We start from the raw sequence: 23,004 nt of genomic DNA, 5'->3' as shown, positions 1-23,004 counted from the left end.
GCCCATGCACCCAGACGCTGGGGCTCAACATCCAGGTAGAGGCCCTGGCATGAGACATCTGCCCACATGTTTCCAAGAGGCCTGAGTGGGGGCCACAGGGCCAGCCAGGCAAGACAGGGAGCCCAGGGACTTGCAGGAGCAGCTAAGGAAAGAGACAGCATTGTTCTGGGACTCATCAGTGTCAGTAAACCTGGCATCAAGAACAGACTCACTGATGTCGGTCAGCCCCGGGGGACCCATTATCCCCTTTCCCTGCTTCACCTGTGCATTCTAAGCCACAACAGCATAGGACCCTTATATTCCCAGAAGGCAGGTGGTCTGATGACAGGTTTGCAAAAGTTTAAAAGCTTATTCCACTATCCAGGACACTGAGCAGCATTGCAGTGAGGAAGGAGAGAGAGGATAGAGATGGACACTGAGAGCCCCAAAACAAACAGAAGGAGCCTCAGGACAGTAAGGAGTGTCCGCATTGCTTGGCACTTGAGATTACTCACAGAAGGAAATGGACTGAGGGGTTGAGGGTTCTGGGGATTAAACCACTGCTTTTGTCCTCCAGTTGATGCCCCACATCATCGTTCCAGAAACCTGAGGGATAACATACATGAGAAGCCGCTTCCATGTCTCAGATAGGACCTGGAGCAAGTCCCTGGCTTTGGTGGAACGTTTGAGAGGAGCTGGACGTGCTTCCTTGGCAAGTTGAGCAACCTACGCGATAAGCGCTTCAACACTTAAAGCTGCAAAGATCTCACGTGCTTTCTCTTTTGTTTATTATTTTTTAAAAAAATAAGGTATAATGTATGCCTTAAAAAAAAAAATCAGAACAATTGCATCCCAGGGCCTCGGGCTGGAGCCCCGCTGTGAGCCTGTGAAGGTCAGGGGCCTGGCCGCGCTGGGACGCCACAGCACGGGGAAGGAAGGGCCAAAGGCTTTTCCTTAGCCTTCTGCCCCTCGGCGTGTGACGCCCAGGGCCGGGGGAGATTCCGCGCCCGCTTGCCCGCAGTCCCGGCACGGGCCGAATGGGGCGCGGCGGACGTCGGTCCTGCAAGCCCGGCCCCGGCGTCTGGACTCTAGGCCGAGGCACGTGGGCAGCGACGCGGGGCCTCCCCGCGGGGTCCCCGACCCCGGACGCGGCGCAAGGCCCTCAGCGGGCGGGCGGGAGGGCGCGCCTTCCCGGAGCGCGGGGCGCGGACCGAAGTTGGGCGAGTGCACGGAGCGTCAGCGGGCCGGGGGCGGCAGGTGCCGCGGGCGGACTTGCCAGCCAGCGCAGCAGCCCCGCGCCCCCGATTCCTGCCCCGGCCCGCTGCCCGAGTCCTGGGACTTCCGGGGCCCGGCGGCGTTTCGGGAGCTCCTCCAAGGGCAGCCTCCCGGGCGGGGAGCGCGCGGCGCGGTGGCCGGGCGGGGGGTGGCCGGGCTCCCGCAGGGGCGGCGGGCGGGGTGGGGTGAGGCGGGCCGGCCCCCTCCCCTCCCGCCAGCCCTCCCTTCCCCTAGTCCTGCAGCCAATTAGACAGCCCCCTCGGGCGGGAGGCGTGGGGCGCTCCATAAAGCGGCGCGGAGCTGTCACCCCGCGAGTAGGCTGCGCACCGCCCAGACCGGAGCAGGCGCCGAAGACTCGGGCGCTTCGGACCCGGGAGCGTGGAGGAGCCATGGCCACCACCAACGGGGCCGTGGAGAACGGGCAGCCGGACAGGAAGTCTCCCACCCTGCCGCGCCCCGTGCGCAACCTGGAGGTCAAGTTCACCAAGGTGAGACGGGCTCGCGTCCCACCCGACGGCCGCCTGGCTCTGCGCTGGGCTGCCCGGCCACGGTGGCGGGGACCAGGGGTCAGCAGGCCAGGAGCCCCGCTGCTCCGCTCCGAGAGTGCGGGAAGCTGGGGCGGCGCGCCCTCAGCTGAATTCGCCCGGCGCTCCTGTGACTCGAGCCTCTCCGCTCAGCCGAGCCCTCCCGAAGCAGCGTTCAGCACTGGGCATGCCGGGCGGGAGTCCACCGCGCACCCCAAAAGGGACTCCAAGATTCGCACCCCCAGACGGGCTCTCGGGCGCGAAAACCGGGCGAGGGAGGCTCTGCAGCGGCCGCGCAGTGCCAGGCTGAAGCCCGGTGCGGCCCCGACGTGCCCCTGCAGGGCCCGCTTTGAAGGCGAGCGGTGGTGCGCCGTGACTTGGGCGCGGTGGTCTTCCCGCAGACCCTGCGGCGTAGTTTCCGGGGCTGAAGGGGTCGAGCTTCGAGAAGGTCAGAGGGTCCCTGCAAACACCAAGAGCCGACCTGAGAGGTCAGGCTGCCTCGGGAAGTGTCCGGAAACGTCAGCGGGAACAAGCGGAGAGAAGTTGGGCACCTCCTGTGCTTAGCTCTTACCAGCTTACCAGTAGAACGAGGGCTAGAAGGAAGGTGCTCACTGATGAGACTGTCCCGGAGCCCAGAGACCTTGGTCTTGGCAGATCATGGTCTCAGATCTGGGCCTGGGAAACCGCGGGTGGCAGGGCCCCATTGCGCCGCGGAGTCCCGAGGCTCGCTGTCCTTTTTGCACTGTGGGCTAGGAGGCTGGAGCACCGGCAAGGCGGTGAGAACACCTGCCTAGGGCAGAAAGGAAGATGGCGAGGCCTGGAGCCCGGGCTGAGCAGGGCTGGGAGCTCTGTTGCCAGCAGGGAGCGTGTCCCCTCCGGTGGGAAGACACCCCGAGGCTGTTTGGAGGCCGTTGGGCTGGCTCTGGGGGCACTTCAGGGGTGCAGGCCAAGAGCCACAGTTGGCTTCATTTTGCCCAAGTTTGTCTCCTTTTATTTTTGCATCTTATCCATTGCCCCCAACTCCAGCTGACATAGCACTTAGAAAATTCCTCCATCAATTTTACTTTCACAAGTAGCAATTATGTCTCTCAAATAGTTTTAATCAAGCAGAGAAAGTTGTGGGCCACTATGTGTGGCCTTCAGATTTTGGTCTCTTGGCGCTTATTGTCGACTGGACCTCTGATCACATGACATTAAAATTAACTGTTTCCAGAGGGCTCTGTAACCAACAGAGACACTTCGATGGAGATTATTTTTAATGTAATTTCCTAAGTAGTATCAGCTTCAAAGTGCAAATTCCAACTCATATTCTGGGAACAGTGAAAATAGTACCTAAATTTTTTTAGCCCCTATCACTCGTGGTGGTCACCTGTTGTTGGTGGTAGTAGCGTTTTGTTTTATTTTTGTTTTATTGGATTTTAAAAAACAGTATAGAAACCAGAAAATACATATATTATTTTCCTATTCCTTTTTACATTTTTTTAGTGCTATCAGAGCAATGGAGCCACATATGGAAAGTTACCTCTCTGTCTGCAGTTCTTTCTGCCCCTTCACAAGTGTAAATGCAGCCTTTAAGTAGAGAGGTGGATTTTAGCACATTCACAGAGTGACCGGTGTTTGTTGTCCTGCTGGCTGCCCCCTCTTCTTAGTGGAACAGAACGGGTTGTGACTAAGGCTGAGGGAAGGGCATGATATGGAGGGGGCTGGAGAGCCAGGATCCTTAGTGGCTCCTAGGCAATGATGACTGCGGCAGCCTGACAGTAGGCTGCTGTACCTTCCTTTCATCTGGAGGGCAAGGCCTCTGTCTCTCTGTCCTTGCTCCAGGCCCATCTCCACAGAGGCCTCCTCCTAGCAGTTGTGGGGTTGGGGCAGCCTGTGTGGTTGTGACTGAGGGTGGGGAGCCCAGGCAAGCAATGCTTAGGGAGCCCCTGGCTGCAGAGGCAGCCCACAGGGCTGAGGAAAGAAGCGGGAGAAACAGAACTACAGTATCGAGGCCCCCCGAGGCCCCCGAGGCCCCCTGGCTGTGGAGTGTGTGAGCAGTAACAGTCTGTTATTTTTCATACCTGACTCATGGTGCTTCTTGTTAATGGAGGACAAGCTGGAAATGGTGGGTCTGAGCCCCAGCCTTGAGGGACCATTTCCCAGGGTAAGTCCAGACTCCAGAAGGACGAAATTCCTTTGTTCTCATGTTTTAACACTGGGCTCTGCTCTGTGATTTTGGTGAGGGGGGGTCCCCCCCAAAACCCCCACATAGGTCTCAGAGGGTAGCAGCCCCTTTCACTTCATAGGGCCCCTTCTTTTCCTTCCAGTAGCAGAAATTCTTTTTTAAGATTTTCTGGCTCATTAAAACACTGGTTTTTATGATCTCTTTAATGAAAAATAAAATTCACTCAGATTTCCTTTTCTGAAAATATGCTCCTTTTGAGTATAGCTGAGGTCCAATGGAAGCTTCTGTAAGTGGCGTCAGCAGAACTCACTTGTGTGACCACCACCTTCGCCTCTTCTGGGGCATCCGTATCTTGACAATAGCTGTGGTTTTCCAGCTCAGTCTGGATGGTATACCATTCCATTCCTTCAAAATGTGAGTCCCATCCACTCAATGTAACATAATTTTATTCCTCTATAAGTTTTGTTTCATACCAATTCACAAGTCAAGGGGAACAGTTTTTTTCTAGACCCATTTTTCTGTTTTGGGGTTCAAAACAATACAGCCAGCATAATTGGTAGGCCACACTTACCCCTTCCTCATTTGTGTTTTTGTTTTCTTTTATTGGAGAGAAAAAGCAACAGTAGAAACCACTTACAAAATTACTTACTAATGTAGTATAAAGAAAAAATTTTTGCTAAATTAGAAACATTGTGATGGGAAAATATGAGTAGAGTTGAGCCGTCTGAATTTTTTTTAAGTTGCTGGTTAGAAAGGACTATGGATCAATGTCATGAACGACCAAGTAATTTTTTTTTTTTTTTTGGAGGAGCATGCTTGGAGATGAAGTATAACAGACATCTGATCATTGCAATCTGTTTTTATCCCCTTATTTATATTCTCTTCTACCACCTTCTCATTTTCCCTCCTCCTTGGAATTGATACCAGGAAGGTCCTAGAATCAGCAGTTTTCACTGACAGTCTCTATTATCTAACCCACGAAATTTCATCTTCCGACAAATGGGCCTCTCTTCCTGGCTGCACTTTCCTCCCCACGCTAACTTAACTCCTCTTCTCTACTTATTAATTTCTCACTGTTACCGAGTGATTGCTTGCTGGATGGCAAAAGTGAACTCTTGGATTTGGTTTCAGCTGGAAGAATAAACCTGTAATTGTAGCCTGGCCTTTTCCGCGCGCTTCCCTGGGGGCCTGGCCTCACGTTGAAGGCGCTGAGCTTCCAGAAGTCAGATGGGCACATCCCATGGTCGAGGGTCACTCTCAGCTCTGGACCCCACACAGGGAGGCAGGGGCCCTCTGCCCACCTGCCCAGCCAGAGCTGGCCTTCTGTGCATTGTCCCCACTGCAGTCAAATTTCCCTGCTTTCCAGGGAGAGTTATCAAAACAGTGCACCAGTGGCTTCCCAGAGCGGGCTTCCTTCCCTGTGAGCTTAGGATTTTTTACAGGACAGCCCAGGACAGAGAACATAGTCAGGTTGCACACTGGATGAGTTGGCTCCCCTCTAATCCATCCTCACTGGGGAGTCAAGTATTCCGAATGAATGAAATTCACAGTCATTGAAATTAATCCTTGTAGTGATGCAATTCTCCCTTTAAATGACTCAAAGATATGCATATAGGTATAGAGATAGAATAAATGCGTATAGAGATGTGCATATAAACATATGCATATAGATATAGAGATGGAATCTGATGAGCTAATTCTGTACTTAGAAATTATTGATGGCATTTTACTTGATGGAAATGCTTCTAAAGCATATCAGTCATGTTTGCGACTGGGGTCTCTCTGATGCCACGATGGGCTCTGATGACAAAGGTGTCCCAAGCTGGTACAGCAGGAGATTGCCTGTCCTCTCACTGGGTAGCCAGGACCTCCATTCTGTCAGAACATGTTTTATGTATTATCTGTTACCTCTGTTCCTAGTTCTTTCCCAAAAGCCGGCTCTTTTAATGCTTTTTTAAGGCAGTTAGAACTTAGGCTAAACTAAGAGTAAATAGTACACACATTTCAGTGCATGGACTTGTGAATTCTTTTTAGTTTGCTCATGATGTCTTTTTCTTTTTAATGTCTCTATTCTCGGCTGTGTTCTAGATAACTGAGTCTCTGAACTAAGTGATTTTTGTGAGTTAATTCTTTGGTTCTGGATATAAGCCGTTATTTGCTACATATGTTAATATAACCAGAACATTTCCTAACACAGATATTTATCTTTGTATTCCAATACTGGCTTTTATTAAGCCCAACATGAAAATAGACATTTTAAAGGGAATGGGGGAGGGGAGCTGATGTGCATTAATGAGGGCTAAAGGGTTATAGTAAGATCCTTGTATAATGCCAGTTCCTTGGTGATCTGGCTGGGGCTTACAGCAGGAAAGAGGGAGAAGGTAGTGCTCACTGCTGACATACTCTTCAGGGACAGGTGGATTTCTTGGCACCATATATATATGTGTGTGTGTGTATATATATATATATATATATATATATACACACACACACACACACACACACACATATATATATATGCATGTTTAATCTTCCCCTGAACTTGCTGAGTGTGTAAAATTCAACTTATACCCTTTATGTAACTAACCCTGCTATTTCCCTGTGAATCCATCTTATTGTTTAAAAAAAGAGAGAGAGAGCTTCCCTGGTGGCACAGTGGTTGAGAGTCCGCCTAACGATGCAGGGGACACGGATTCGTGCCCCGGTTCGGGAAGATCCCACATGCCGCGGAGCAGCTGGGCCCCGTGAGCCATGGCCGCTCAGCCGGCACATCCGGAGCCTGTGCTCCGCAACGGGAGAGGCCACAACAGTGAGAGGCCCGCGTACCGGAAAAAAAAAAAAGAGAGAGAATATTTTACTTTTTTTTTTTTTTTTTTTTTTTTTTTTTTGCGGTACGCGGGCCTCTCACCGTTTTGGCCTCTCCCGCTGCGGAGCACAGGCTCCGGACGCGCAGGCCCAGCGGCCATGGCTCACAGGCTCAGCCACTCCGCAGCACGTGGGATCTTCCCGGACCGGGGCATGAACCCGTGTCTCCCGCATCGGCAGGCGGACTCTCAACCACTGCGCCACCAGGGAAGCCGAGAGAATATTTTAGAAAAAAATTCTAAATTAGTTTTATTGTGACAAAATGTAGTTCTCTGAAAATGTATTAAAAGTCAGGAGACTTGGATTCTAATTCTGAGTGTGCTCCCGGTTGGGCATGTGGCTCCATCCCCCTTCCAGGTCCTACCTATAAAAAAGGCAGACAGGTAGGTTGGAGGGACAGAAGGAAAAGACGTTACCTAAGGTCCTCAGTATGTTGGAATTATATGATTTTGATTTAAGCCTAATGCATTACAACTTCCTTTCCTGGTTAGATATTCATCAACAATGAATGGAACGAATCCAAGAGTGGAAAAAAGTTTGCCACATATAACCCTTCAACTCTAGAGAAAATATGTGAAGTGGAAGAAGGAGATAAGGTGGGTGCCCCCCCTCCAGTAATTCAATTACAGATCACTAGAGGAAAAGGAAACGCTTCAGCTGAGTTATAAGGCAGAACTGGCCCACACTGAGATTGGACCTAAGCGAGCTGCTTCTCAGACACTTGGCCCAGAATGGGATCAATTAGGGACGATGTGCTGCAGAGTCACTCTCCTTTGATAAATGTTTCTCCATCTACGAGGATGACCTCAGCTATCCTTTTCACGTGGCTTAAGGAAAGGTTTTTATCAACTGTTTGATACTGGTGGCATTAAATAATCTTTCCAGAAAGCATTTCCGGCTGTTGTGTTTCACCAAATGCAGCATTCTGGCAGGAGACACTTTAAAAAAAAAAAAAAGACTTGAAGGAAGAACGACTTGCTAAGTCATGCAGAAGTAATAATGTCATGCAACTGCCAGATTTCTTTTCTACCAGAAACTTAAATTATCTTGTAAAGCTATAGTCTATAACCGTATTTGATAGTGCAGGGTATATTTTATAAGCTATATTATATGTATACACTATATATGATATATATTATTATATATAAAGCTAAGGGACTTCTGGAGGTGTCCTTGATACATTTCAAACCATAAAGTATCTTTTGAATATGTATCATTGGGGGAAAGGTTGAAGGTACTGCTTTTGTAAGGAGCGAAGGGAAACGTAACCCTCTCCTCAACCACTAGAGTACTCATCTGATGTTCTTAAGTGTGTAGGTAATGTTGAATGTGAACAGGATGAATGACACATGTGTAAAATAGGCTTGAATTTGATCCTACTAGTGATGGTTTTGTGATAGGTATGCAATGCAGAGTGTTTCCACCTATACATACCCTCCCATGTGCAGCGCCCCATGCTAAGCTCTGTTTACAAAGATACTAGCACTGAGGAGCTCGTGTGAAGATGTGAAGGTGTAGGGGTGGAGCATGATGCAGAGCAGGACTCCCAGGTGCAGTATACAGGTATCAGGGAGGAGAGTAAGATCCCTGCCCCTGGCTCTGGCTCGTCCCATGGTCCCAGTGACTGTTCCAAGCACCAGAAGACAGAGGCTGCCCTGTTCCTGCATCTGGAGAGGTCCTGGCCTCCACCCCAGAGCCTGGGACAAGGAATTCAAAGACCTAATATCTCCCTTGCCAAAGCTTCTGCTCACCTCCAAGCCCACTTTGGAGACACAGAATCTTGGTGGAGTATCCCTCTTGACTGGTGCCAGGTGTCCACTGCTGGCTGCACCTCCCTAAGGAAGAGAGGCTCAGAGGGACCTGGGGGGTGAGCCCCTACCCATCAGCAACCAGAGCCTCAAACCCCATTTTCCTGAACATAAGAATGGGTGTCAGGGAATTCCCTGGCTGTCCAGTGGTTAGGACTAGGCGCTTCCACTGCAGGGAACCTGGGTCTGATTCCTGGTTGGGGAACTAAGATCCTGCATGCCTCGTGGCATGGCCAAAAAAATAACAATAAATAAAAATTTAAAAAGAATGGGTGTCATTACTCTAAACAGCTCTCATTCTTTCCCAGTAAAGGAGAAGTTTTGATTGTAATTCTTCTATCAGTGCATAGATGATCCAGTTCTTTTTCTATAAAATCATCACAGTTCTGCCCTCAGAGGGTAGGTGAAGTGAGGCTAAAGGGAGAAAAAGTCCCTGATCCTCCCCATCTAGGGACTTTTTCAGTGTGGTCAGTTCTGAGATCCAGAGGAGGACTCGTACCCCCGTTCTTGCTATTGGACTGCAGTCCTCAGCTGGAGTAAAATGCCAAGACAGACATTTCCCACCTAATCGGTGAGCTGTGGGAGTGTGTTTGTATCCACACTGAGATAGCAAGTAGATGATCTTTTCCTACTTTGGTCACCAAGAAAAATAATTAAGGTCAGTGGTTTTATGACTATTTTAAATGCTTTGCATAATCAGAAGGAAAGTTAATCTTTGGCCATTGTAGAAAACTTGAAAGACTTAAGATATAAAGAAGAAAAAAAACACTTGAAAGCCCCCAGCCATTAAAGTGATTGGAAACCTAGCTTTTGCTCTGAGCTGCCTGCCGCCCCTCCTTCCTCTGCAGCGGGCGGAGACTCTGCTGTTCTCTGACAGCTGAGCCCTCAGCAAAAGGTGACACACTCTCTCTATTGTTTCGGCCGTGCAGCTCGACGTAGACAAGGCCGTGGAGGCTGCACAAGCCGCCTTCCAGAGAGGCTCGCCGTGGCGCCGGCTGGATGCCCTAAGCCGCGGCCGGCTGCTGCACCAACTGGCGGATCTCATGGAGAGGGACCGCGCCGTCCTGGCCGTGAGTACATGCACACAGGGGAGGCGTGGGGCCAGCCAGCCTCCCCGAGGGCCCACCCCCCTCAGAGTGTGGGAGAAAGGACCTAGGGTGTTGTTTTGTGTGGCGGTGTTTTGGTCCTTTGAGGTGTGGCTTTCCGGCCATAGGCAGGCATCTATGCTATTGGACGCATACTTTTTGTTTTGAAGTCGGACTTTTGTCCCTTGCAGCTCATCTTCTTGGCCTGGAGGAAGTTCAGCTCCATTAGTGGTTCCCAGACTTGAGATGTTCACAGACAGCTAGGCTGGGCTGGGCTGTATCCTGGACCCACCTGCACAGTTATGAACTTAACTTGTTTTCTTACATGAACTCCCTTTTAAAGTGAAATTTAACCTCATCCTAAGTGACAGTATCCATGAAATTACAGGTTTAATGTGGTGGTGTATTTTTTCTAATACTTATTAAAATAAATGCTACCACTTGACATAGAAAAAGTGTCCCCATATAGCTTAAAAATCACCCCTATTTCACCCCTGAAATGGGCAGTGGTGAGTGTGTGTGGAGTGATGGTGAGGGCAGGATAACCTAGCTATAGGAAACCTCAGAGTATGAAAGACCTAGGTTCAAACCCCAGCTCTGCCACTTACTAGCTGTGTGACTTTGGACAAGTTGCTTAACCTCCCTGAGCATATGTTTCTTCATGGACAATATCACAAATAATGATATCTGAGTCTTGTGAGAACGATCCATTTAAAATCCTTAGCAGTCCCTGTCATGCAGTAAGCACTAAATAGATGATAGCTATTATTAGTAATGCTATCTCAGGCTTCCCTGGTGGCGCAGTGGTTGAAAGTCCGCCTGCTGATGCAGGGGACACGGGTTCGTGCACCGGTTGGGGAAGATCCCACATGCCGCGAAGCGGCTAGGCCCGTGAGCCATGGCCGCTGAGCCTGTGCATCCGGAGCGTGTGCTCTGCAACGGGAGAGGCCACAACAGTGAGAGGCCCACGTACCACAAAAAAAAAAAAAAAAAATATATATATATATATATATATATATATATATATATATATATATATATAAAAAAATGCTATCTGAAGACCCAGGTTCTAACCTCAGCTACTTGTTCTCCTGGCCAGCAAATTTCTAGCACCTTAGTTCCCCAGCTGCAAAACGGGGATCTTTATTCATCCCACTGCATGAGGTTGGCCTGCTCTCATGAGATGGGCTATGAAGACATTTAGGAGTTGTAAGTACAGAATTGAACGAGATCCTCAGACCTTCTTTTGGTCTTGCGGTGGGTGCTTGATTAGAGGAAATCTTGGGGCCTCCTTGTGCCTTGAGGTCCTTTGCAGCCTGCACACACAGCCCTCATATGGCTCAGACTCCTGTGTAAAACTTGCCCCAGACCTGGAGGCCCAGCTGGTAGGAAAGGAAATCTCCTTTTTGGTCTCTGATTTGGAAAAATGGTTTTTTCCTTTCTTGATCTGATGCTGGGAATGAGTAGTCAAGTGGACACCTGCATGGAGGTCAGTCAGTGCCAGCTAGGACTCTGAACTTGCTCTTGACCCTGAGTGTGTGTCTTGGGGTGGAGGGTGGAGAAACTACATTTCGGGTGCTCCTCTGGGGTGCATTGCCCTGAGCGTGCATCCACACAGAGAGAACTGCACCTTCCTTCCGCCCTCCCCAGCTGGCCAGCCTGAACCCGGATGAGAAGAGCTCCCTCCCAGGGTCAGCGTCTCTCTCCGTAGAGCCTCTGGTTTCTTCCTGCAATGAAAGCCAGTCTCAACTCTCAAGCTGCCAAACTGGCTTCTTCAAAAACATTTCTGTTTTCACCCAGCATGAGCTCATCAGTCTGCAATGTCCGTGAGGACTAATAGCAGGCGGGAGAGGATGTGCCTGGGCACCCTCCCCACCCTGTCCTCAAGTGTCAGTATCATCTTGGGGAGCAGTGGCTTCAAGGCCACCTTTACCTTCAGCCCTCCTGGCTGTCCTGGCAAGACTGGTGTTAAAGCACATAGAGCAAGTCCCCTCTGCCATCTGACCTCGCTGCCCACAAGAAATAAGATCCAGTTCTTCGCCACATTGTGAAAGGGACAAGAGAATGACTGGCAAATACAGTTTTTAAAACCCAGACCACATCACGGGAAAGCACGCCCTTGATGGGGTTTTCCTGCATTCTCCCGCACAAAGTGCCGCTTTCCATCATGTTCTCTTGCCAGTTTGGTGGCTTTGACAGAGCTGGGCAGTTATTTTGTGTTCAGTGTTTGGAGACCATGTGGCAGATCCAGCAGCCTCAGCTCTCTCCCCTCACTAAAGCACCTGCACCCAGACTCTGGCACTTCGGGCGCTCATCTTGGGAGCCTCGAAATAGGGGCTGTCCCTGTTTGCTGTCTTCTCAAGCAGAGCCCCACTTCTGAGCCCCTCATTTAAGCCTTGGCACTGGGGCATCTGAGGCATGTCCCACAGCACTTTTCCTTCATTCTTTAGTATCTGAGGGTTACCATGTGTTAATTTTTCAAAAGGCATATTTTTCTCCTAAAATGTTAAAAGAAATAAACTTAGAAGCAGCTGTGGTTCCCACATGGTCCAGACACAATAATTGTGTAGAAGTCCCAATGAGTAGCTAATACTTGATCTCTCAGATTCAGGCCTGTGTACTCACCTGCGAATCTTTTTTGATTTTTATTTTTTTAAAGAACTTCCTTTCTAAACCTGTTGTGACCCAGTTTTGCTTGGACAAATTCCATAACACCAACCTGGCAAATTCCTGTTGTCATTCCAGTAAACAAACGTGACTAAGTTAATAATAAAAAACAGTCAATGCTTGTTGAATGCTCATCAGGTACCAGGCTTATTGTGGGCGCTTGACCTGTAGTATTTATTATCCTATTTGGAGAATGCTGAGGCCCAGAGAGTTTAGGTAATCTGTCCTAGTTTATCCAGCCAGAGAGGGTAAGCCAGGGCTGGATGTGGGCAGTAGCTCCAGGCCTCGCACGTCCCCACAAAGCTCTGTCCCAGTCTCCTGCCTTTCTCTCCCATCCCAGAAAAGGGCCAAGAGTAAACTCCCCGTTCCACTGACAGACATGTGGATGCTGTATGGAACAGCTGGGCCCTGGAGAATTTTGGCATTATTTGCAATTGTTGGGTTTCCCCTGGGAAAATGCAAGTTCCAGCTTAGCATGTAAATCACTAGGAGCCAAAGGTACAGTGTACTGGCTGTCACACTGTCCTGACTCGGTCCCTGAGCAGCATCTGCCAGGGGTGAGACACACCGGAGACCCAGACCAGCCCTGTCATCTCTAGCAACACACAGCCCTGTCTCCTTGCTGTCCCCAGCTGAGGATTGTGGAGCACCTGTCTGGCCCTAAAAGGGAAAATGACAACAATAGTCAGAGCTGTTAATTATCATCATTTGAGCAGTGGACAGTGCTGTTAGTGCTTTATGTATAGGACAGTGCTGTTAGTGCTTTATGAGGTAGGTGCCATTACTGTTATTGTTGTTGTTTTGCAGATGAGGAAACTGAGGTAGGGAGAGATTCAGGGACTTGCCAAGGCCACTCAGCTAGGAAAGTGGTTGCCTCCTGTTCAGAGAATTCTTGGTTCATTCCTGAAGCAAAGATAGAGTAGCCCCAGCCATTCATGCGGCCATCCTACATCCTTTCCAGATGCAAATGTACAGGGGCAGCAGCCTAAAAAGCAGTCACTGCCCTTACTGAAAGTCAGATGCCCCAGATTCAGTGCCAGCCATGCCGCCTACCCTCTGGATAACACAGATGAGTTTCTGGGCTCTGTTAGCCCCTGTGTCTGCACCTTGAAGTGGGAGCAGAGCCATCCATCTCGGAAATGAGGCATATGCGAGTGCACACGGAGAGGCCTCTCTTCCTTTGTAAATCATTCTCTCAGCCCAGTGACTCTAAAATGAGAATCCTGCCCTGGGCTATGTGTCAGGGTGGCCACTTCCTGCAGCCATGGATGACGGGAGGTTTCAGTGCTGGGCTCAACTGGGGCCGCTTGTCTGAGGGACAAAGGGGTTCTCTTCAGCCCAGCTGGAAACAGAAAAGAATCCCTGCCATTGAGTGGCTGTGCGCTCGCCTGAGGAGTCGCCCCTCACCACCAAAGGCCAGTCTGCTCCCTTCCCACCACGCAGCGCATCCGGCTGGCAGCCCAGTGCAGGAGGAGCTTGGAGTGCATCTTTGTGCTGGTGGCACGACCCCTCTGGGCTCCGTCACTCTTTCCACAGCTGTGCTGGTCAGCAGGGCCAAGAAGAAGGAACCTGCGTCCCCCTTTCTCTTTTGTTAGAGGAGCCGGCCCCTCCCCAGCCACCCCCCCCAAGTCCTTGAACCTTCTGAGAGCTCCCCGGAGCGCACAAACCCATATGTCCAGGTCCCACTGCTGGGGCAACAACACTCCAGACAGATGACAGAAGACCAACACTGAGGCGTATTCCTTCCCAGCGAGGCTCCAAACCAGCCTTGTACCCTCTGTCCTTCGTGGGGACCCGTGCCTGTGCTCTGGCCAACCCTCCAGGCTGAGGTGTTTTGAAAGAAAAGCAGTCCTTGACAGCCTGGGACAGGTCTTATCTTAAATGAGGTATCTTGCTTTCTGATGAGTCCCATGGCTGTGAGGTACTGAGAGCAATGTTCTAGGACTCTGCTCTCTCTCCCTGCCCTGTCTTTAACAACCTGACGGTTAAAAGGAAAACTGTGTCTTAAAAATATTTTGTCTTATTATTGCAGACCCTGGAAACGATGGACACAGGGAAGCCGTTCCTTCACGCCTTTTTCATCGACCTGGAGGGCTGTATCAAAACCCTTCGATACTTTGCAGGGTGGGCAGACAAAATACAGGGCAGGACCATCCCCACAGGTGAGCCAACTCAGGACTCTCAGCCTCGTCCGGGGTCTCTTAGGGGTTCTGTCTTCTCACTCCTCTAGCTAGCCTCTTCAGAGCACCCCCGGGTCTTTTCCCCAGAGCATCCTTCCCACACCCAAAAAGGAAATGGCACTGTGTCAATCCTTCCTCTAAGGAATTTTACTTTTGAAATTGAGTTAAAAATCGCTGCATTATGGAAGAGATAGGACTTAGAGCTGACACTTGGTGGGCTTCTGGGTTTCTTTCTTGTCTTTTTACTCCTTAAGATCCTTAACCTAGTTTCATGCGAGCACGTTCTCTGTTAATCTCTTTTCCAGATGACAATGTTGTGTGTTTCACCAGGCACGAGCCCATAGGTGTGTGTGGGGCCATCACTCCTGTAAGTATGGCAACTTCTCTAGATAGATCTGTATAGATCCCACCCCATTCCCCTGTGGCCTTTGGAACCAATTTCTAGTGGGTTTTGATTCGATTGCACTGGTATTAATTGAGCATTTGCTCTGTGGCATGGAGCTTGGTGCTTGAGGGTCATCAAGATGGATCAGACCCCATGCCTGCTCTCAAGGGGCTGATTCCAGGAGTGCAACAGGAGACACATGGATTCAAACCAAAGGGGTCAGGGATGGCCAGCTCCCCTCGGGCAGTGGTCTCTCAGCTGGGCCTTGAGGATAAGAAAGAGTTGTTCAACAGCAAAAAGGGGTTTCTGAGCAGTAGGAATGGCCTGAGTGAGGGTGTGGAAGTGTCTGGACTACTTGGAGGGCAGTAAAGATAGCTGGTGAGGTCAGAGCTTAGGTGGGGACAAAGTGAGGAAGAGGAAGAGCAGCCAGCAGGTGGTGCTGGCTCAGCATCCAGTATGCCTTGCTTCCCAGGGCCCAGGACTTTATTCACTGGGCCATGGAGAGTCTGGCAGGTGCTGGGGATGCTATGATGCTGCCATCTATTGGAGGAAACACCAGGCCACTGCACCAGCGGGGGAGGCGGGCGGCAGTGTGAAGAGGGTTGGAGAAGGGCTCTGCAGGGGCCAAGCAGACGTGTCCTTCAGCCACCAGTCTTGAGAGCCGGGAAATAGTCAGGCCAAATGTGCTCTTGCCCATCAAGTTAGGAGGGATCACCTAAAGATGGGTGTAGAGTGAGAAAAGAAGAGGGCCTGGGGCCAATCCCACAGACCACCAGGGAATCCCATGGAGAAGTCTGAGCAGCCAGAGTCAGGGGCCTCCCAGGGACGTAATACATTTCCAGAAAGAGACTGTAGTCAGTGGGGTCATCTCCTATGTAGGAATTCAAAAAGACAGAAACACAGCTGTTAGATGTGCTTCCCAAGAGAGGCATCGGGGGAGTTGGGGCTAATGGAAAGGGAGCTGGGCACGTGGGGATGGCCCTTCCAGAAGCTGCAGTGAGAGAGAAGGGAGCTGCTAGAAGAGGCAGAGGCCAGGAGAAGATGCAGATTTGCTTGTAGGTGAGGAGAACTGATGGCATTTATGTGCTAAGGAGTGGGGATCCAGAAGAAGAGGGGACCTCGATCACTATTGGGGGAACCCTAAGACAACACCTGCTGTCATTAGCCAACCACACAGGCCCCTGGGAAATGGGATGTTATATTTGTTGTCTAGTTGTAGGAATTCCAGACAGAGCTGGGGGGAGAAATCCAGCTAGCCATTGGTCAGCCCTGCAGGGGGGACGTCATTGGAGTATAAGGAGCCAAACGGACTGTTTGGGGGGTCGGAGGTGAGGCATGGCTAGAATCAAGCTAACTGCGCTCTTGGAGATGCTCGGTTTCATCTCGTCTCATCAAAGATGTTACTTAGGCAAGCTGTGTAGTGGAGGAAACAAGCCTGGGCATGAATCCTGGCCTTCGTCTGAGGCACAGTTCCTCCGTGCCTCAGTTCCCTCTTCTGTCAACAGGAGCGGTAATATGACTGCCCAACGCAGGTGTGTGGGGATCAAATGAGTTCAGATTTTGGAACCGCACCTGGCACACAGTGGACACTCAGTGGGCGAGAGTGCTTGTCAGGCCTGATGTCACAGCAATTTCGATATCCCTGCCTCTGGGGTGAAAGGATGACAAGAAAGCATTTCCCAAGGTGTATTTCACCAAACACCCATTCGGTGGGGGTTAGTATGTGTTCTGTAAAGAGAGAAAGAGATCCTGTGGCGTTTGCGTTTAGGAGAGGCGGGGCTAATTTCTGTGGGACTTTTCGGAGATGTTAACATGCTGATGGCATTGTAAACCTCCAAGAGGAGAAGGTAGTACACCTATAGCAGAATCCTCTTTGCAGTGACCACCTATTAGCATCTCCCAGAATGCAGTTTAGGAGGCGCCAGGCAGGAATGCAGTTCTGATCATCGCATACTCCTACGTTACCTCCTATACCCCAAATCTAAACCATGCAAAGCAAGTGCTCCATGGAGGCATCGCAGGGCCTCCAGGACAGTGTAGTAGTGGATCTGGGCCCCCCAACCACTCTGTGTTCTGCTGCAGTGGAACTTCCCTCTGCTGATGCTGGTGTGGAAGCTGGCACCCGCTCTCTGCTGTGGGAACACCGTGGTCGTGAAGCCAGCGGAGCAGACTCCCCTCACGGCCCTCTATCTCGGCTCTTTGATCAAAGAGGTAAGATATCCAAAGAGAAAATATTCTGTGTCCTCAATTACATTGCCACTCCCAGGAACCAGGCCACCGTCACAAGATGAGTCTGCCCCATGGAGCTGTGCTGTGCTTGCCAGCGCCGGCCGGCTCCTGGCCGAGTGGGAAGGGAATGCCTCCTGGGTTTCACTTGGCAGCCGCTCATTCCCTCTCCTGCTTGCGGTCACTGAGATAGAAGAGACTCCATTCCTCCCACTGATCCTAATGAGAATGATTTACTCTTATTATGAGCTCAAACCCATGGTTTATGACCAAATATTTTGTCTAGAGAATTTACAGGAGGGTCACTTGGGAGGCAGGTTCTTTGGGCCCTGCACATGTGGTGTACAAAATGGTCCATTCTTCTTGTGGGTGGGTGATCTCGCCAGCTCCCCCTGGAGGGGCTACTGCTGAGCCCTGAGCCTCCTCACCAATGCTCTGCTCTCGGGTGACCGTCCTCTTCGTGGCAGCCACCGCGTAGGGAAATGGACAGCCCAAAGGGACACCTCCTTCCAGACACACCTGGCAATGTGTTTCAGTCATTTTGTCCCCAACTCGTATGTTGCAAAGAGTTTTAAAAAGAAACTCGAAGAAAAGAGGGATAGGAAGTAAGATCCATTCATTCCACTTCTCAGCTGGGCTAATACGACAGGAAAGCAAGACCTTTATTACTTAGATGTAAGGCTGCAGAGCCAATAATTGACCAATTTCCCACTTTCCTTTGACCCGTGATGTAGGACCTTATGACATCGTAGTAATCAGACTTACAGATTCTAAAGTCACAACTGTTTCAAAAAGTGTTTAGGAAAACTAAAGACTCAAGCACGATGTTGTAAAATCTTGCCTTACTAAAATAATGTGTTTTAATGAAGACACTGGCATCCCCCAGGGGTTCAGCATGCCCCAGTGGTTCAGCATCCCCCACCTGTTCATTTGTGGTGCTCTTGGTTAATAAAGAGGACCCAGCATATGAGGAGCACCAAGCATGAATGTGAAAGAAAAGTCGCTCCCTACCTTCAGGATGTGCTGGCTCTCGGCGTGACCCAGGTTCAACAGCAGGGATTCTGAGGGAGTGAGACCATATTGCCATTTGGAACATTAATGGGGCAGATTTTAAAAATGAAAGCTGAAGCCCAGGAAGGGTATTTTGCAGGTACCTCCGAGTTGGGGACTGTGACCAAGGTGTCCCTTCTCCCCCCAACACACAGACACACACACACACACACACAGACATACAGAGACAGACCCATATAGACACAAACATAGACACACACAGAGACAGACCCATGCAGACACACACACAGAGACAGACCCATGCAGACACACACACACACACACACACACACACACACACACACACACAGAATGGTGCTCTGCTATGAAATGGCCACTGCCGTTTTGCTCAGAAGCCCTTTGGGGTAGGCAGGGCCGCCCAGAAGGAGGGTGTGTGCCTTGCCTTGGCCCCACCCGCACACTGGCTGACTGGGTCTGGTCTTGGGGTGGCGATAGGAACCGGGCCCAAGCTTCCAGGTGAGGGTGCTGCACTGCTCAGGGACCTCACCCAACCTCCTCTTCTGAACACCATCTCAATTTCCTCCCAGGTGGGATTCCCTCCGGGCGTGGTGAACATCGTGCCAGGATTTGGGCCCACGGTGGGAGCAGCAATTTCTTCTCACCCTCAGATCAACAAGATAGCCTTCACTGGGTCCACAGAGGTAACCCTCCTCGCCGACTATGGGGGACAGTGGCTGTCGCTGAGAATTCTCTGTTTAGAGGCTAAACTATGATGACCCCATTTTAGTACATATTTGTACTAAAAAAAATAGTACTTTTTTTTAACAATCAGTTAAAAAAAAAAGTTACTGGTCCAGTTTCCAAACTAAATAAATATCTAATTCATTTACTCAGAAGCCTCAGAAGAAAATATTCATAGATAAGATAAAATAAAAATTGAAATATCCATAGGATAAACAGCATAATCAAGGTTAAAAAATAAGCCTAAGGTGATTGGCAATATTGTAGTATTGATCGTACATTTGAAAGTGTAAACTTTTGTTTCAGAAATTCCATTTTGAAGCAACTACTATTCTCATGAGCATTCAAGGACATACTTTCAAGTATATTGTATCCATCCTATATGACGTTTTACAGCCATTACAATAAGGAAAGCTGTCCATGATCTATTGCTGAAGCACAAAAAAAAAGTAAATTGTAGGGCTTCCCTGGTGGTGCAGTGGTTGAGAGTCCACCTGCTGATGCAGGGGACACAGGTTCGTGCCCTGGTCCGGGAAGATCCCACATGCCGCAGAGTGGCTGGGCCCGTGAGCCATGGCCGCTGAGCCTGCGTGTCCGGAGCCTGTGCTCCACAACGGGAGAGGCCACAACAGTGAGAGACCCGCGTACCAGAAAAAAAAAGTAAACTGTAAGAAAGTATATACTATATATATATATATATATATATACCATTAGTAAAAGGGTGTGTGTAGAGAAATAGAAATTACCTGGAAGGACTCCCCCCAAAAATTCTTACTGTGGCCTCCTCTGGGGCAGGTCCTGGGGCATTAACAGAGTGAGGGAAGATAAAAACTTTCCCCTTTAATTTACACACATCTATATGTGGGAATTATTTCTAATGAGAAAGTACTTCTTCTGTACTTAAAAAAATAAATGGATAAAATTTCCCCAGCAGTAAGTGCTCCCATCTCCCTCCTAGTTTAGTCCAGCCAGAGGCCCAAGACCCAATCCTATGGCTGCTGGACAATAGCTGGAAGACAGGGGACTGAGGGGGACGGAGGGGCAGAGAGGGTCCTGCCCCCCAGCGGCTCCTATGTCTTCCCAGTCTTCTCACCCAACAGCAGAAGCATCACTGCCCCTGCCCCTGCCCCTGCCCAGCTTCTCTCTCTAGGCGACTGCAGGGCTACCCATGGGTCCAGCCGGGTGGGACTGTCACCAGGCAGCCAGCCTCCTGCACAAGAAGGTGGCTTCTGTGACCCCAGGGATTGCTCAACTGACAGGCATCTCCCTAAGAGGGGTGCTTCCCACCGAGGCCCCCAGCTGTGCCTCAGCCTCACAAGAGATCGCAGGCCCACAGCAGGCTGGTTTGCTTCAGGTACTCTCCCTGGAGACAGTCCTTATCACCTGGATCAGGCCATCCACACCTCCTTCAGGCCATCACCCAGGAGCTGGCCGAGTTTTAAAATGCACTCTCGGGGACTTCCCTGGCAGTCCAGTGGTTAAGACTTCACCTTCCACTGCAGGGGGGGCGGGTTTGATCCCTGGTCAGGGGGCTAAGATCCCACGTGCCTCGCAGCCAAAAAACCAAAACATAAAACAGAAGCAATATTGTAACAAATTCAATAAAGACTTTAAAAATGGTCCACATCAAAAAAAAAAAAAAAAAACATTAAAAAAAAATGCACTCTCACCTTAGTTTTGAGGAAATAGCCTCAGCCCTGAAAGAGCCTAGCTCTGCCTCCTGCTGGCTATCCGGCTCTAGGCCCCTGTGTGCACACTGGTCTCTAAGAGTCTCCCAACTCAGAAGTTGGTGGCACCCGGCCCAAGACAAGTCACTGCTGTGTGCTGGGCCAAGCCCACCTCTAGCAGTGCAGGGGATGGTAGGTACATGCGGGAGGTTGGACATCACAGTTTGTTGAGTGGTCCTCCCGTTACTTCATAGGAAAGCAATTCTCTCCCTACCCGCTGGGGGCCCTCAGTCTTAGGGTGTGTTTCCCATCCTAAAGGTTAACTCCCCTATTTCCCTAATTCTCAGAGGTTCCCTCAGATTATACCAAAGGACCACACAGACCGACCTCCCCTTGGTCCCTTGAGCTGGACCAGCCTGATGCCGGGAGGGACAGGCACCAGGACAGGTGACAGCCAGCTCCACCATTAGCCAGCTGTGTGGCCGTGGGCAAGTCACTGAGCCTTCGAAGGCTCTCCGTCCACCCCAGTACGTGGAGCAACTCAGATCCGGGATTCCAGCCGTGTCTGATCCGAGAGGGAATGCTGGGAGAGGCCAGGGGAGTGAGGGGGTAGCATCAAGGCCCAGGGTGCCTGGGTAGGGAGGCCGCAGCCCAGGCCATGCCACACTCATGCCTCCAGGCTTGTCCAGAATGTGTGGGCCACATCCAGCTGTGTCCGAGGCTTAATGTGGTCTGGTTTTTATCCTGAAGGTTGGAAAGCTGGTTAAAGAAGCCGCCTCCCATAGCAACCTGAAGAGGGTGACACTGGAGCTTGGTGGGAAAAACCCCTGCATCGTGTGTGCTGATGCCGACCGTGAGTCTCTCCCCTTCCGGGCATTGCTGGGGCTTTATGGGACCCGTAAATCTCTCCCCACTTCCTTGCCCAAATCAGAACCAATTGAGAAAGACAAGCACACACACAATGGGGATGTTTCTCCACCTCGGGTTATCCCTCCATAAATAATAGGCAGATGGAGATCCAAACGCCAGCTTTACTGCTGGTAGAAAGCTGCGTTGGAGGAGGACATGTTTCCTGTGGTAGCCAGAGAGGCCGCCTGTTTCTGCCCTTCATGAGTTTGCCTTCCCTGTCCTTGCAGAGCTGGGGCCATGACAAGCGGGCTGGGGTTCTTCTCCAGAGCCCCCTGTGTCGGGGGAGAGGGGGAAGGCCAAGAGGAGGAGGAGAAGGGCATGTGCTCCCCCCACAAGCATTCATCATTCTACCCTCCAAGTCGGTACTTCCTATGATGCTTTCAGGCTCTCGAAGACTTGAGATATTTCTTCCTTCTTTGTCTCAGATCTGACAAAACAGAGGCCAGTGGCAGGTGACCCTTAAAGATATCCTGCTGGCCTAGGTGCTGTCTCTCCCTTCACTACCTCTTCCCTGGGAAAGCCACCCTGCCCAGCAGCTTGGGGGCAGTTTGTGTCCCATGACATAATATTAAAATAGACACTCTTCTTGGTTGTCATGTCCAGAAGAGGGAAGGAAGGGCCACATCAGACATTCATCGACCTGCTGACATGGTCCGCTGCCAGATTTTTGGTGTGACTTCCCAAGTACACTAAAACACCTTTGCCTTAAAGAACAGCCTCCCCCACCTGCCCACTGGTGCCAGGAATTCCTTTCATGGAGTACAAAGCCTTCCACTCCACACTCAGATAAGTTTGGAATTGCAAATATCCCTGAGAAAAATGATCCTAGCACAATTTCTCGCCAAGGTGTAAATAACTGGTTTCAGTTCTACTCCTTGAAGCTGGCTTTCAATGGGAGAGGACTGGGTGAGGAAACAAGCCCCAAGGAAAGAAAGGGAGGCTGGGTGTGAAGGTGGACTGCTCATTTTTGCCTGGTTTGGTGCTCCCTGATGGAAGCCTCATCAGTGTTGCTAGTGGTCTCTGGAGCCACACGGAACAGTACTGGGTATTGCCCCACTGTGACCCACATTTGGAGTTCCAAAGAGCCGGACTCCTGTTTTGCATTCTTGTGCCTCCATATCTGGGTGCCCCTTCTGCTCACCCCCTCAGCTCACCCTCTTTCCCTCCCAATGAGGAAAACTACAGCTGAAACACAGGACTCCTGTCTGAGGGTTGGTTTGATAAGGGTCATGTGAGCAAGTGAGGTCATGGGCAAGTGAGGTGAGGATGTGACAAGTCTCTGTGCTCATTAGTGCAGTAAAGACACTAAGTCCTGCAGTCAGGGGACCTATTTAACCCCAAACTCCATGGATCGAAAAATCCCCTTTCCCATGCTCTCTGTTTGGGAAGTGCTGAGCAAAATTAATTTCTGAAACGTAGCCATCCCGGGGCCTGTTTTCTCATGTGGGCAATTAGAGTTGCAGCTGTCGCCAGTCCGGCCTTAACAACTTAATCGCTTCCTCTTCCCTCGCCGCC

The 23,004-nt window shown here is 50.5% G+C and overlaps 1 protein-coding gene across 2 annotated transcripts in view; it reads left to right on the top strand.

Moving 5' to 3' along the window:
- Nucleotides 1-1,002: 1,002 nt before the first annotated feature.
- ALDH1A3 (aldehyde dehydrogenase 1 family member A3) overlaps nucleotides 1,003-23,004 on the top strand; it is a 36,585-nt gene continuing 14,583 nt past the window's right edge. The window contains exons 1-9 of one of the 2 annotated variants that reach the window (XM_073801335.1): nucleotides 1,003-1,742; nucleotides 7,302-7,406; nucleotides 9,548-9,688; nucleotides 14,403-14,532; nucleotides 14,856-14,917; nucleotides 17,018-17,146; nucleotides 18,760-18,873; nucleotides 21,331-21,433; nucleotides 22,093-23,002. In XM_073801335.1, the coding sequence (XP_073657436.1) occupies nucleotides 1,017-1,742; nucleotides 7,302-7,406; nucleotides 9,548-9,688; nucleotides 14,403-14,532; nucleotides 14,856-14,917; nucleotides 17,018-17,146; nucleotides 18,760-18,873; nucleotides 21,331-21,433; nucleotides 22,093-22,136 (1,554 nt within the window). In that variant the 5' untranslated portion in view covers nucleotides 1,003-1,016 and the 3' untranslated portion in view covers nucleotides 22,137-23,002. Of the gene's footprint in view, nucleotides 1,743-7,301; nucleotides 7,407-9,547; nucleotides 9,689-14,402; nucleotides 14,533-14,855; nucleotides 14,918-17,017; nucleotides 17,147-18,759; nucleotides 18,874-21,330; nucleotides 21,434-22,092; nucleotides 23,003-23,004 lie in introns of those variants that run through there. The other variant, XM_019945941.3, reaches the window with a different exon arrangement.

This window comes from Tursiops truncatus, chromosome 2 (assembly GCF_011762595.2).
Source record: "Tursiops truncatus isolate mTurTru1 chromosome 2, mTurTru1.mat.Y, whole genome shotgun sequence".
Taxonomy (NCBI): domain Eukaryota; kingdom Metazoa; phylum Chordata; class Mammalia; order Artiodactyla; family Delphinidae; genus Tursiops; species Tursiops truncatus.
The sequence above is the reverse complement of the archived record's forward strand: the minus strand, read 5'-3'. Positions and strand labels throughout refer to the sequence as shown.